This window comes from Wolffia australiana, chromosome 16 (genome assembly GCF_029677425.1).
Source record: "Wolffia australiana isolate 7733 chromosome 16, ASM2967742v1".
NCBI lineage: Eukaryota > Viridiplantae > Streptophyta > Magnoliopsida > Alismatales > Araceae > Wolffia > Wolffia australiana.
Genome location: NC_135850.1, coordinates 11,252,593 through 11,268,183, shown reverse-complemented (window position 1 = coordinate 11,268,183; position 15,591 = coordinate 11,252,593). Strand labels below are relative to the sequence as shown.

The 15,591-nt window shown below is 38.4% G+C and overlaps 1 protein-coding gene across 1 annotated transcript; it reads left to right on the top strand.

The window, feature by feature from the left end:
• Positions 1-7,018: 7,018 nt before the first annotated feature.
• On the top strand, positions 7,019-9,900 carry LOC144713927 (Heavy metal transport/detoxification superfamily protein). Its single transcript, XM_078588668.1, has 2 exons — positions 7,019-7,224; positions 9,342-9,900. The coding sequence occupies exons 1-2, from the start codon at positions 7,077-7,079 to the stop codon at positions 9,629-9,631; spliced, it is 438 nt and encodes a 145-aa protein (XP_078444794.1). The 5' UTR covers positions 7,019-7,076; the 3' UTR covers positions 9,632-9,900.
• The last annotated feature ends 5,691 nt before the right edge of the window (positions 9,901-15,591 follow it).

Genomic DNA, 15,591 nt, shown 5'->3' with positions numbered 1-15,591 from the left:
CATGGATGTTTTTTACTAAAAGATTTACTTAAAATCTCAGTTTTATTTCTCTCCATGAATAATCTTAAAGTCTATCTAGAAAAACTGCCATATTTTTTTGACCCTGAATCTAATATCTTGGCCCTTGGTTACCTTCTGAAGGGATCGCAAAGACCCCATAATTCATTCATGTTCAAGAAATTAATTCAATTCAAAATTTTGTAGAACCAAAAGAGATTCATTCTAATTATCACAAATGGCTTGCTAAGCTACAGGTTTTTAGTTTGAAGTCAGATGTCTGGGAACAAGAAATTGATTGTGGATGCCTTATCCATGTCCATCTTAAAGGTAGAAGCAGAAACACATAACACTAAATTCACTCACTGGCACACCATAAATCCAAGAAAGTGAGATATTTTCAAATCCTAAATTGAAAGCATCATAAAATAAATATTTGAAGAGAAAGGTTACTTTCCAACTTATTCCATCTTAAAGGTAGAAGCAGAAACACATAACACTAAATTCACTCACTGGCACACCATAAATCCAAGAAAGTGAGATATTTTCAAATCCAAAATTGAAAGCATCATAAAATAAATATTTGAAGAGAAAGGTTACTTTCCAACTTATTCCATCAATCAACTAGTTTATTACTATGTTATAATTGTACTACATTCCTCTTCTACTCTACTTCACACAAATTGAAATAAATCTTATGACGCAAAATGCAGAGGTCATGGTTCATTTGAACCAAAAAATGAAAGCCAATTTCTCAATTACTTTGACCTGGAGTTAAAATGCAATGAAGATTCATGGATTCATTCACAACCTGTCAACAAAAAATACTTTTCCATGAAGTGGACTGTTAAAGCTTATTCTGATTCTTTATGAGATTTGGAAATATTACCATGAATTCTATTGAAGATCTATCAAAGTCATAAGGGTATCATTCAATTTTGATATTTATCAAATTGATTAGTAAATATAGTATAGAATTTAGCAATAATCACCCATTATCTTTACAATGTATAACACATATATATCAAATAAATCACCAGGCAGCATGGGGTACAAAAATTATTTTTTTTATTAGGGTTGTGTGCTCAGTAGACATAATGAATGGAATTATATTATCTCAGAGGTACCAGTTAAAAATTATTTTTATTCCTATCATCTCCATATAGACCAATTAACTAATGCCGCTAGTATGCGGCCCCAAAGTATGCGAAATTCCTACACAGAGGCCAGCGTGCTAACTGTGGGGACATGTCCGTGTGCTGGACTCACGATTTGGAAACTGAGTCCTTCAGTGCGAACTACTATGAACACACATTGCAGGTTGTGACACCCAAGCGTCCTTAAGGTGCGAACTACTTGATCTTTTAGGCCATAGTCCTTAAGGTGCGTGTGCCTGTCAACACTCAAGCGCGGTGGATCAGGGGAGGCCCGCACGCCCAGTCGAGAGCATGCACGCATGCGCCAAGCGTCGTGCGCGCACGTGGGACGCACAAGCTGTGCGGTAGTGCTGTGGTACATCGGGACGTGCGGGTGAGCCGCGCGGCCCCGCGCGCATCATGTGCATCGTGTGTACGGAGCACGGGGCAGGAGACATACCGCCATGAGACTAAGGCATTGGCGCACAAAGAGTGCCGAGACAGCGCGAGCGTGTGGCGCCCCCGCGAGTAGTGCTGGGCGCGCATCGTCGAGCTTGAAACGCCAGGCATGGTGGCGTCTGAGCGGACCACTCAATAGGTGTCAGCACGGGTGCCGATGGCGTGTGTGATCGCCAAGGCTGGGGTAGCATGTGTGATCGCCAGGCCCACGAGTGCGCGACGCCCGGCCCCGGGGCACGCGTGTAGTGGCGAGGCCAACAGGCATGCACGCGGAGCGGCAGGCCTCAAGGCGCAAGAGCGACACTACCAAGGCACGTTACTTCATGCCTTGACTACAATGTAAGCCACGTCTCGTTACTTCTGTATCATCCCTCATCTTCCCCCGTGCAATCCTCATGACTACAATATAAGCCATTTTATGATATTAATGCAATGATCCTATTCCCCAACGGGGCTGCGTCCCCACCCTCTCCTCTAATCCCTTCTATGCATACTTAAGCCATCGCATAGACTTCTGCTGCAAGAGATTGATGCTGCTCAATGTTCTGCTCCAAGCACTGAGGCCGGCACACACCAAATTCGACCATTTTTCCTAGCTCGGGATCTGACCACGGGACATCTCCATATAGACCGATAAACTAATGCCTCTACAAGAGACTTGCATGTTTCACATTAGATAACCTAAAGTTTGAGAATAGTTGGTTACCTTGGGATGAATAAATGATAATAGAAATTTCACTAGGTTAATAAGAGGATATTTACATGTTTATTTGCATTAAATTGATCATATATGTGTGTTATCATACATAAAATGACTAAATTTTAGAATGATTTTGTGAACTTTAAAATTTTAGATATTTCAAAGGATTTCTCTGACATTATATTTGAAATATACTATTTTTTTGAGTCAGAATACAATTGATCCTGAATTATCAACATTAAATTCATGAAGATATTATTTTCTACTTCGTAAAACACATTTATTTATATTCTATGGGTTTATATTTTATTTTATAACAATTAATTAATGTTTTTTGTGTTAATTTTTCACCATGCCATGTGTCACCATTCAATTTGTCAAATGGTGATCAATCATCTATTATGTCAACGACAGGCATTGGCCAATCATTGAAAGGATGCCATTATCTACTAATGCTTTTGTTTATATTTTCATGAATTTAGTGACACTTTGATTGACAGCTTCATGAATTGACTAACTCTTTTATTTATATTTCAATGTGCAGGGTTGACGTGGCCCAATAAAAGTCATGGTTTTATTTGTAATTAATGCAATGGCGTAGACCAATGAGGCAGGTCCACTATTGTACCGGCATCACAAAAAGCAAGGCGTCACATGTACTTATGGCATGGATATGAACACAACATTTATGTGTCTAAAGAATATTGGTTGGACTTATATGCATATGGACATGGCACATGCTAACACGCTGTACATCACACGCATATTTAACGTATTTAAATATTTTATTTTTCCCCTTGGGTCTTTAGTGAACATAGGGATATGTGGCATGTTGCAACCAGTCGATTAAGGAAGAAAACAAAAAATCTCACCCAATCAGTGGATAATATTGGGAATGTTAAGGATACAAAACCCCAAAAGTTATGTGGTGGAAGTGAAAATGAAGAGAGAAATAAATGGATTAAATCGATGGCATGGAATCATCCAACTTTAGGGCTTGATATTGAACAGTACATAAGGCCAATTAGGGCGAAATTTTAAGAGCAGCTTCATCTTTATATCCTTTATACATCCATATGTGTTGGATCTATTATATGAACCCCAATCTTTGTAAACAATATTTTTGAACTAGCTTTTTCCTAAAGAGGCTGATTGAAAGAGAGTGAGTTTTTTGAAGATCCATTAAGTTTTTCTTGGTGCCATGAGTGTTTGGAAAATATAGTAGATTCCTAACTCATCCAATATCTAGAATTATTAAGTGAGTATGGGTGTATAAATTTTATTGATCAGAGTCAAAACCAAAAATGACATAATTACCCTAATTTTTGAGTTTATTAGTATTCTAAAATTTCATATCACTCCTCCATGAAAGTGTCTCCACTATATACATTTTATGGGGTAGATCCTCATCAATATTACGATTTATATCCCCACCACTATGGTTGATTCTATAGATAAAAAAAATTATTGAAAGTGTTTTATTATACTCATCTTAACTTCACCTGACCAATGTGAGGATGCACATGAAGTCTAAAAATGACAAACACAAAAGAGATGAATAATTTCAACCTCTGGATATAGTCTATGTTAGAATATATCACATTGAATGAAGCCTCTGAAAAAATATCATTAAAAATATCAACGTAAATATCTGGGACCCTAAAATTGGTGATAAAATGACACAATAGCGATGTAGAATGGCCATATGACGAGAAAAATTCTGCGGAAATATATTTACCTGCAATTGTAATGTGCAATTAAATTTCCTCCGTGGACAATAATGCCCAGATTTATTGACAAACCACTCTGAATATTAGATCAAAGGGGAGGGAAAGATGCATCATGGAGGAAGAAAGAAGGGATTAACAAATAAGAGGGATAGAGAACATACCATCATGGATGAAACTCACAAGATATAAGGAACTAGAACTAAAACTTTGTCAACCCCCATTTCATTCAATTGACACAGTTCTATTATGTCTTAAACATTACATAGAGTATGAACTTGATCTTGCTTAGCTTTCATCTGTACCCAGACTTTTTATGTCTCCAAACCTAAAAAAGTAATAGAAAATGTTGCCCAAGCTTAACCAATTCCAAGTTATATAACTGATGAGTAGGGATCGTTAATTGAGTCAACGACTCAGTGCCTAGTTAGCGGCCAGATCAATAACATATGGGCCAAGGGCCAATAAGACTTTTATAAAGATTAGCTAGTAAAAATTGAACACGTACCCCTAAATCATTATGAGAATTAGTGGCTAGGATTAAATATAAGTTTAAAGGTAGATATGACCAAAGATACAAGGTGAGGATTAAATCTAGACAGGAAACAATTTTGACGGTGAGGATTACATATTAATATAGCTGTTATATTTAGTTATTATGGCTATGATTAAGTTGTAGAAAGTAATGTGACAGGTACTTCATACTAATAGAAATGTAAACAAATCTTGTGTAGATTTATAGAAAACAGCATAATTTTCCAAGTGATTCAGCTGGTTCTCTCTCTCACCTCTCTCTTCTTCCTTCTCCACTCACCTCTTCTTGTTCTTGAGTGAGAGTGGATCTTTTCAGTCCTCAACCCCAACATCACCCAAAATGGACATCAAAGGGTAGTCAACTGGAAAAATATTAGCTCAAATTATTATAGAATGTACTTATCAAACAAAGAGGCCAGGTCAAGCAAGAATGGGCATTACACAAGCTAACTATCATGGCATGTGTCAAGAAAAATATAAATAAGGGCTTGGAGATTCCATATGCTCTTACATTCAACCTTTAGTCTATTCCAGTTGTGTTTACTGTTTCTGATCCACAGTTCCCTCAAACGCTACACCAAATGTTTTCCTGAATTCAATTACAATTTCTGACTGTTCTTCATATCACCTAGCTTGGGATTACTATTGGCCGTAATTTAGACAAAGTCCCATTGGGTATAGTTGGGATTGTATCAATTTTCTGCATATCTGGTTCTCTTGATAAGTGCATGTCATCGATTTATGTGAGATTCCATTCTATTGTTGTATATTTTTCATCTATATCTAGTTATCTCTTTGCTTGATTTCTATTTTCCTCTGATTTCTGCTGCCACTAACTTGGAGCATAGATGCTCCCTAACACGTCTCCCACTTAATGTCACAGTTCATCCGTGATCTATTTATCAAAACTAATCTCTCTAAGAATGGTTTCTCTCCACAGTACTGCCTCTTAACTTGCGAGTTTTATGCCTCCAAGGAGCATGTCTCCCAGGAGTTTGAGGCCCTTCAATGATTCTTTGTATATATATATATATCATCTCTATCTCTATTTGTCTGTCCAAGTGTGGCTTCTCTTTCCTCTCTAGTGGCTCTAAAGCATGCCATACCTTTATCTCTCCCAAGGCCTCAGAGTCTATGTTACATGTATCATCTCTACTTCTACGTTTCTCTTTAAGTTGAGTTTTTCTCTCGCACTTTCTATTTTCATTTTTCCGAAGTTAATATCTCCCACTTAAGTGAAGTCTCTCCGGATATCATCGAGTATCTATCCTCTCTATCTCACTTTCTATTTCTAGGCTCGGCTTTCTCTCTAGGGATTCGGCTATCTCACTGTTGGACCAGTGATGGACCAATAATAGAAGGTTCCCTGTAGACGTTTCGTCTATTATCTCCAAGTATGACCCTCCCTCTCTATCTAAATGGTTGGTAGCATCTCCTCGAATCCTTCTTTACTTTCTCCCTCTATGACAATGTCTCTCTGTGTCCCATTTCCCTCTTCTCTCTCTAGAGGCAGATGCCAGAAAGACAATGGTCTCCCGTCACTTTTTCCTGTGCGTCTACCCAGTGTCCGAGTATCGTTCTTTTGTGGATTGCACATATTTAAAGCGTTTTTTACCATTTACTTCGCGCAGAAGGTTTCCACAAGACTGTGAAACGAGAGTGAGCGAGAGAGAGACAGAGAGAGGGACGTAGAGAGAGAGATGGAGAGAGAGCCAGAGACAGAGACAGAGAGAAAGAAAGATATAGAGAGCCGGAGAGAGAGAAAGATAGGGAGAGAGCGACAGAGATGGAGACACAGAGAGAGAGACATTGAGAGAAAGATAGAGAGAGAGACAGAGATAGAGAGAAAGAGCTGGAGACACAGAGAGAGAGAGACAGAGACAGAGAGAGAGGAAGATGGAGAGAGGCAGAGACAGAGAGAGAGGAAGATAGAGAGAGCCAATGATATAGACAGAGAGAGAAAAAGATAGAAAGAGAGAGACAGAGATAGAGACGGAGAGAGACATAGAGAGAAAGATAGAGAGAGAGAGACAGAGATAGAGAGAAAGAGAGAGACAGAGAGAGACATATAGAGAGAGATAGAGATAGAGAGAAAGAGCTAGAGACAGAGAGAGAGAGAGATAGAGAAGAAAGATAGTGAGAGAGAGGGACAGAGTTAGAGAGAAAGAGCTAGAGACACAGAGATAGGGAGAGAGAGTAGAGAGACAATTCTTGAATGACTAATCGTCAGGCACTGTGGCACTGTGGCTCCGGGACTTCTCTTGGGTCAACGTTCAACTTTGTTCTGACGTCATAGGGGAAATAATGCTTCATGAGCAGCACAGAGCTCTTAAAATCAACAGATTTCTGTCGAAGTTTTTTAAAAAAAATCAGCGGCCATGTTTTCTATACAGCGATTAAGAAAATGAATTTTATCCTGGCGGAATGGCCTTCCGAGGGTCTTTATAAGTAATCTTTTGGAGGGCCGAGGCTGTGTACATCCTCTCTCGCTGAGTTTCTCTCTCTAGTAAGAGCTGTGAAGCGATGGGTATGCTGGGTAACGCAGCAACGAAGCTGGGTATCTTGAAGAAGAAGAAGAATAGGAAGACGTTTCAGACAGTGATCGTCAAGGTTAAGATGGACTGCAATGGCTGTGAGAGAAAGGTGAAGAAGGCACTCTCCTCCATGAAAGGTTCTCTCTCACACTCTCAATCCTTGCCTCGTCCATGGCTATCTCTTCTTTACTCAATCCATTTTATCTTCTTTTTACATCATCTTCTTCAGCTCCACGCCTCTCATTTTCCCATTATCTGTTTCTACATTTCTCTTCTAGCATCTACTTGGTATTTTTCTTTCGCCTTCTCTCTTTATCTCATCTTTCCCACCTCAGTCTTTTCTCCTACTCTTATCTCTCTCTCTTCCCTCGTTCTGATCATCTACCTGTCTTATGATCATCAACTTGATATCCTCTGGCCAGAAATCTTGATCTGCCTCTCACCTAGATCATGCTTCATGTCTAACAGTAAACATATCTCTGTGTATTTGCTTTCTCCATGATCGCACTTCATGTTTTTACGTTTTCATATATCTCTCTCTCCATTATCACACTTCATGACTTGAGTTTGGTTTACATCTTAGACTCATTCTCTAGATCAGGTTGTAATGCATCACAGCTTACATCCCTCTCTCTTCTCGATCATCGGGTTTCAAGCCAGGTAGTTTACATAAATCTCCCTATCTATGATCAGGCATCAAGCCTCACAGTTACATCTCTATCTCCCTGTCAACAATCAGGCAGCAAGCCTGACAGTGTTCATCTCTTGCTACCTCTATATGATCATGCATCAAGCTTTAAAGTTTCTCTCTCTCCCTCCATGATGACGATTCATGTCTTAAAGTTGGATTTACATATCTCTCTCCCCTCAACGATCAGGCTTAAAGCTTTAAAGTTTACCTCTGTCTCTCCCTCTAGATGATCATGCGTCATATTTTATAGTTGGTTTACATCGCTCTTTCTCAACCCCTGTATGATCACATTTCACGCCTCACATTCTACATCTATATACATATATATATCCCTCTCTCTCACTTTATCTTTCCCTCCCTATGATCTGGCATCAAGCCTCACAGATAACCTCTGTCTCTCTCTCCCTCTCTCAGACCAGGCATCAAACCTCACAGTTTACATCTCTCTCTCCCTCTCTCTCCATGATCACCTTCGTGTCTTAAAGTTGGGTTACATCTCTCTCTCTCTCTCTCTCTCCCTCCCTCCCTCCCTCTCTCTCCATGATCACCTTCATGTCTTAAACTTGGGTAGCATCTCTCTCTCTCTCTCCCTCTCTCTCCATGATCACCTTCATGTCTTAAAGGTGGGTTGCATATCTCTCTCCCTCCTCTCTCCATGATTACCTTCATGTCTTAAACTTTGGTGGCATCTCTCTTTCTCTCTCTTCCTCTCTCTCCATGATTACCTTCATGTCTTAAACTTGGGAAGCATTTCTCTTTCTCTCTCTTCCTCTCTCTTCATGATCACCTTCATGTCTTAAAGTTGGGTTACATCTCTCTCTCTCTCCCTCCCTCTCTCTACATGATCACCTTCATGTCTTAAAGGTGGGTTGCATCTCTCTCTCCCTCCCTCTCTCTCCATGATTACCTTCATGTCTTAAACTTGGGTGACATCTCTCTTTCTCTCCCTCCCTCTCTCTCAATGATCACCTTCATATCTTAAAGGTGGGTCGCATCTCTCTCTCCATGATTACCTTCATGTCTTAAACTTGGGTAGCATCTCTCTTTCTCTCTCTCTCTTCCTCTCTCCATGATCACCTCCATGTCTTAAACTTGGGTTGCATCTCTGTTTTCCTCTATCTATCTCTCTCTCTCTCTCTTCCTCTCTCCATGATCACCTCCATGCCTTAAATTTGGGTTGCATCTCTCTTTTCCTCTCTCTCTCTCTTCCTCTCTCTCCATGATCACCTTCATGTCTTAAACTTGGGTTACATCTCTCTCTCTCTCTCTCTCTCCCTCTCTATGATCAGGCTTCATGCTTCATAGTTTACATCTCTCTCTCTCTCCCTCTCTATGGTCAGGCTACATGCTTCATAGTTTACATCTCTCTCTCTCTCTCCCTCTCTATGATCAGGCTTCATGCTTCATAGTTTACATCTCTCTCTCTCTCTCTTCCTCCCTATGATCAAGCTTCATGGCCCACAGTTTACATCTCTCTCTCTCTCTCCCTCTCTATGATCAGGCTTCATGCCCCACAGTTTACCTCTCTCTCTCCTCTCACCATCTCTCTCTCTCTACGAGCAGGAGCCCAAACGGTGGCGGTGGATACCAAGCAGCAGAGGGCAGAGGTGACGGGGTACGTGGACGCAAAGGACGTGCTCAGGAGGCTGCGCGCGGTGGACAAGCGAGGCGAGATCTGGCCCTTCGTCTCCTGCCCGCACCCCGCCAGCGTCTACGACGGCAAAGCTCCGCCGGGCCAAGTCCGCCACGTTGACACTGCCGCCGTAGCACCGCCAGGGCCGATGGCTGTACACGGCCAGGCCATCTCTCAAGCCTTCAGCGATGAAAACCCAAATGCCTGCGCCATCATGTGAATCACCGGTTATCTCTCTCTCTTCTGGTAAATCTGCAATGATCATGTTGGACGAGCTTCATTCTCTCGCTCTCTTTGTATGTCTCTCTCCTCAGTCTCTGGTTCTCTGTCTCTCCTTTTTACCGCCCCTTTAGGAACTGGAAAAAGCAGGCCTGGCCCTGGTGGCTGGACTGTTCCCCGTCTTGTAAAAACTGTACTCTCTCCCTCTCTCTATCTATTTACCTATCTCTCTATCTGTCTAATGAGACCCGTACTTAGAGCTTGCAACGATCTACTCACTCTCTCTCTCTCTCTCTCCCTCTCTCTCCATCTGTCAAATGAAACCAGTTCCCAGTGCTTGAGACGATCTACTCGCCCATTCTCTCTCCCTCTCTCTCTCTTTATCTCTCTCTCTCTCTCTCTCTCTCTTTATCGTTCTCTATCTCTTTCTCTCTCTCTCTCTCTCTTTATCGTTCTCTATCTCTTTCTCTCTCTCTCTCTCTCTCTCTCTCTCTTTATCGTTCTCTATCTCTTTCTCTCTCTCTCTCTCTCTCTCTTTATCTCTTTCTCTTTTTCTCTCTCTCTATCTGTCAAATGAAGCCAGTTCCTAGTGCTTGAGACAATCTACTTGACCATTCTCCCTCTCCCTCCCTCTCTTTCTCTGTCTATCTGGCCAATGAAACCGGTTCCCAGAGCTTGAGATGCTCTGCTCTGCTGTCTCTCGCTCTATCTGTGATATGAAACCAGTTCACAGTGCTTGAGACTCCACTCTCTCATTCTGTCCCTCCCTCTCCCTATCTCTCTATTTGTCAAATGAAACCAGTTTCCAGTGCTTGAGAGGCTCCACTTTCTCTTTCTTTCTCTCTCTCTCTCTCTATTTGTGAAATGAAACCAGTTTCTAGTGCTGGAGACGCTCTACTTTCTCATTCTTCCTTTCTTTCGTTCTTTCTTTCTCTCTCTCTCTCTCTCTCTCTTTATATATATCTGTCTAATGAAACCAGTTCCAGCGCTTGAGATGCTCTACTATCTCATTCTATCTCACTCTCTCTTCCTATCTGACCAATGAAACCAGTTCCCAGTTCTTCAGACGTTCTGCTCTCTCATTCTCCTTCTCTCTCTCTCCCTATCTTTCTAATGAAACCAGTTCCCAGTGCTTGAGACGCTCTACTCTCTCATTATCTCTCTCTCCCTTTTCTGTCGAATAAAGCCAGTTCCCAGCGTTTGAGACGCTCTACTCTCTCACTATCTCTCTCTCTCTCTCTCTCTCTCTCTCTCTCTCTCTCTCTCACACACACACACACACACACACACACACACACACATACACACACACCTTATCCGTCCAGTGAAGCCAGTTCCCAGTGCTTGAGACCCTCCGCTCTCTCTCTCTCTCTCTTTATCTATCTATCCATCAATGCCTAATGGAACCAGTTCACAGCGTTGGAAATGCTCTGCTCTGCTCTGTTCTCTTTCCATCTTTCTATCTATATAATTAAACCAGTTTCAAATACTTGAGAAGATCTACTCTCTCACTTACTTTCTCTCTCTCTCTCTCCCCGTTCGCTGTGATGACCATATTGGACGACCTACACATAGGCACTCACGTCTCCACCGTCTCCCTTGTGAAGGGAAAAAGGCAGCCTAGCCTTGGAGGCAGACTGTTCCCCTGCACTTAAAAGCTGTGCATACACATTATTTCTCACATATTAATTCATGAAAACCAATCCGAAGGTCCTTAAAAAACTGTGGAAACAAATTAAGAATTATCAAAGAAGAACAAAGATTCAGAATATCAAAGCTGCGAAGAAGTTATCTTGAAATATCTTCACTACTTCTAAATGAATCAATACAGAATGAATCTAAAGAGTTCGCATATCAGATGGTTTGTGATAAAGGTTGATGAAATAAAGTTTTTTAACAATGTGATTAATTAATTTGAGGGTGACATTAAATTTGATTTACTTGATGAACTTTAATGTAGCGAGACTGGAGCACAACGTTGAACTGGTATTAATATTATTGGGACTGCTTTTGCAGTTAAAATTCTTTAACGTGACATGATTTGGGTTGTTTTATCTTTATATTAATTGATGATTTAAATCAATAAAACTTACTTAATAAAAAACATTTCTAACGTTTTTTGAAAGCAAAGGCAGCAAATCGTTTGAATTAGTAGATTGAACTAGAATGTCACATCAAGCGCTCAACATTTACCAACATAAATACTCCAGGTCATTAGTAACCAAATGCCATACTAATTTTAACTTAAGGATGCTACTAAATGATTAAAATCTTTGTGGTATGAAATTTATTCTAGGATGATTTGAATATATATATTTTTTATAAATAATATCCTTTTGAAATATATTGATTTCTTAGTTCTCCACAGGAAGACAAGAAAAACTTACAAAGCTTGGAAGTTAATGTGAGCACATCCAACTCTGTAGGCTTTTGCTCCCCATTATGTTGTCTTCAGATATTAAGGTGAGCACCCTCCTTGTTATCTATCTATTTGTACAATTGAGTTTACATGTCCAATCATTCTTCCTCATGTTCGTCAAGTAATCTATATCGACATATCTTCACGTGATCTGTATGTTCACCTATACATCTACGTCTTTATTGATTATTTCCTTCCTCTCTGACTATGTTTATAGGAATTTATATATTTTTATGTACAAATTACGTACTTACACTGGATGAATGTAGCTATCTATGCCTTTTGTAGTCTCTTTCCATATTTCTCCCTTATCTCTTGCTTTACTGCTATCTACTTACTGTATATCTGTATATTTAAACCTCTCTCTCTCTCTCTCTCTTCTTGTATATATAGTTTCTAGTTCTACCAATTTTAATATAATTTCCCAGTCATTCTCGTTTGCCAACCAATATTTATATCGATCTCTTTACTCGAGCAAAGTCTTGTTCAAAGTAGCTCAAAAATAAAGATCGTCACTAGCTTAGAGTCAGTTTGTCAAAAAAAATAAAGGTAAGTAGATGCAAAGAATGACTGGGCGCCAATAGAAGTAATCATCCATTTTCTTAGAGTCACTTTCATTGAAATTTGAATTCTCTTGTTCTTAATATCCCATATTTTTGAATTTTGTGTTTTCTAATCTTCTTATTTGGTAAGATGGTCCAAGTCCCCCTGCCTTTCATTTAACCTCCTTTTAAAATTTCTCCTAACTAGACTTTTCTTCATGGAAATTCAGAATATGATTAAATATATAATTTATTTTATATTAAATAGTATTATTAATAAAAAATCAAGTATTAAATGCTTCCAACGACGTACTAGAGTAAAGATAAGGATAAAAAGATAAGAAAATGCAGAATACTTTAGTTATCTTTATTTCTTTTTTTTATTTTAAATCTTGTAGCATTCTTTGTACCATGGATAAACTCGAATGATAAACTAACATAACTTGTGGCTGAACGTTGAGAAGGACTCACATTGTAAAAAAGCTCAGCTATATTGGATTACGATGAAATATAGTAATGGTGATTATCATTGCATCTAATGTAAAAAAAGAGTGGATGGGGAAGAAGGATAATACTAGAAGTATGATAAGGTTATGGATGCACCTAAAATAGTTCCATTTTGAAACTCACAGGAAATTTAAGCTTTTTTCTAGTTTAAACCTATCACCAATAGATATATGCCTTTCAATAGTTCAATATCCAACATTTTAAAGAACTATGATAGTACTTAGCACGCTGTAATTTGAAGCTTTTAGAAGTCAAGTATATCAAAACAACATCCAAAATATTTGAAGACAAATTGGAGTTTAAAGAGAATATTTGCTCGATTGAAAAGGGTCAATTCAAATGGAGACTTCAACTACCACAAACGATGAGGCAATACGTGGGAGCGTTGGGTTCTATGGCCTTCACTTGAATAAAAAAAATTGCTTTATGTATTGGAAGACAAATAATATAATTAATGACACTTACAAAATGGTGATCAAATCACCTGTGCATGGATCAGATACATGATTTCTAGGTTCCTCAAGCGAGATGGTTGAGATTTTCATGTGTCTAGAATCTAGAAGTAATACATGTGATCACTGCCACATCAAATTTCCTCCTCTTGTCACACTACCATTGTCACCACGCCATCATGATTGCATTGGGAATATATACGAGCAAAGGGGCAAAAGGAGAAGAAGGATAGGTCCTTGAAAAATTCTGACCTAGGTCAATTTAGTTCAAGGCCTTCTCCTATTTATACTAAGTAAGATATTTTTTATAAAAAAATCCTAAAATCAAAGTACATTTTCCAATGTTAAAAAAAGACCATTTGAGTGTGACCCAATAAGCTCATATAGCAGTCTAGTTTACTATTCCAGTTGCCTAATAACCTTTATGAACCTTAAAAATGAATTATCTATATCATAATATAGACTAATAAATGACACATAAATTAAAACCAATTCATTAGGTTGAGTTTCCAACCTGTGGGGTGCCAAGATACACATGAGGCTGAGCAAAAGCAAATGAGTGTATTGACATACTCATAAAACCTTTTAGTCATAGCTTATTGTGTACTTAGAGTCCATCATCCACTTTACGCTCCTAAGATGACTTACGGTTTGGTTAACCCTCAAACATCCAAGTTTTCAATGATACATCCAGAAATCATCTTAGAACTATTATCTGATATTCAATCAACATAACCATAGACTTCTTTGCATGGTCTTCCTTGAGTTGTCTCCTCTTATACCAAGGGCAGATAATCTCATCTTAATAAATCATTTGTCTTTGGAACTTCCTAATGCACATGAAATAAGACTGTTTAGAATTCCATTATTAGGAAAATTTTAGTCATAGTTAAAGTAAAACTGTTCATCCAAAAGACGTCTTTGGTGTTTCACGTAGGAGCACTTACACAATCATAACATGGATCAACTTGATTGATAGTTTCGTAAAATACCATTCATGGATTCATACATATCAATTCATTGAAATCGTTCTATTAAAAATCACATACTATCTATCCTTAGTGTTTTCAAACTAATTTATATGACATCATGCATGCTCATCTTATGAGTGAGACTAGATAGTGTCATTCTATCCATATACATTGATGTCCTTTTGAAGTATGCTTTGAAAAGAAATATTTAAAACAAATGCTTAAAAATAAGTGATCTCTATTTATGTTTTAATCATAATTTTATAAGTCAAATAATATATTCATGTACTTTCTTATAAGCATGTCACTTTCAGTAGAATAAATGCATTATTAATGATCAAAGAACAATAACTAGAATGTATTATTGGATTGCAAACCATAAGGAAATGAAGCTTTGTGAACGAGTTCTTATTGTAAGGAAATTAAGTGAACCTCAGATGATTCATACTTGGAGTACATATTACACTTTTTTTGAAGGATTATAATCTGACTCACATGGAAATTCATAACTTGTTAGGTTTCTCCTATTTACCGACTAAAAATTTGACTTTCTTCTTTTTAAAGAATTTGCTGTTTCAAAAAGGTAATAATAATACAATGGTTAAACCTTTCGAAGATAACTGAAGGATTCGTGCTCCAAGTTTAATAAGCAAAATGCTGGAATGGGCGATTATCTAACTGAACCTCACTTTGGTACTCAAGAAATCTCACTGGAGTTGCGACATCATATTAGTTCTTTAAAATATCCATGTCTTATGACCCTTGCAAAGAAATTCATCTAATAAACCAATATTTGTAATGTGAAAAATAATATTTTAAGGACTTTATGGCCTATTTAATTGTCACAATCATTATTATGAAATATTCATATGACTTTTATATCATATAGACAAGTCATTAAATTATGACTTTTAATTTAAACTTTGAATTCAACGTGACCAATAATAATGACAATAGGTTTTATCAAAACCAAAATGGTATTCAAAAAATTCTGAGATATACCCAAAATTTAGATAAAGGTTAAGGGTTTTTTCCAAAAGCATAGGCCGAGACGAATGCCGTTGTTCCAT

Excerpts from the sequence above, each read along its gene's own strand:
- LOC144713927 (XM_078588668.1), top strand. The coding sequence starts at position 7,077 with ATGGGTATGCTGGGTAACGCAGCAACGAAGCTGGGTATCTTGAAGAAG. Across the intron at positions 7,225-9,341 it reads GGCACTCTCCTCCATGAAAG|GAGCCCAAACGGTGGCGGTG; the intron begins GTTCTCTCTCAC and ends CTCTACGAGCAG.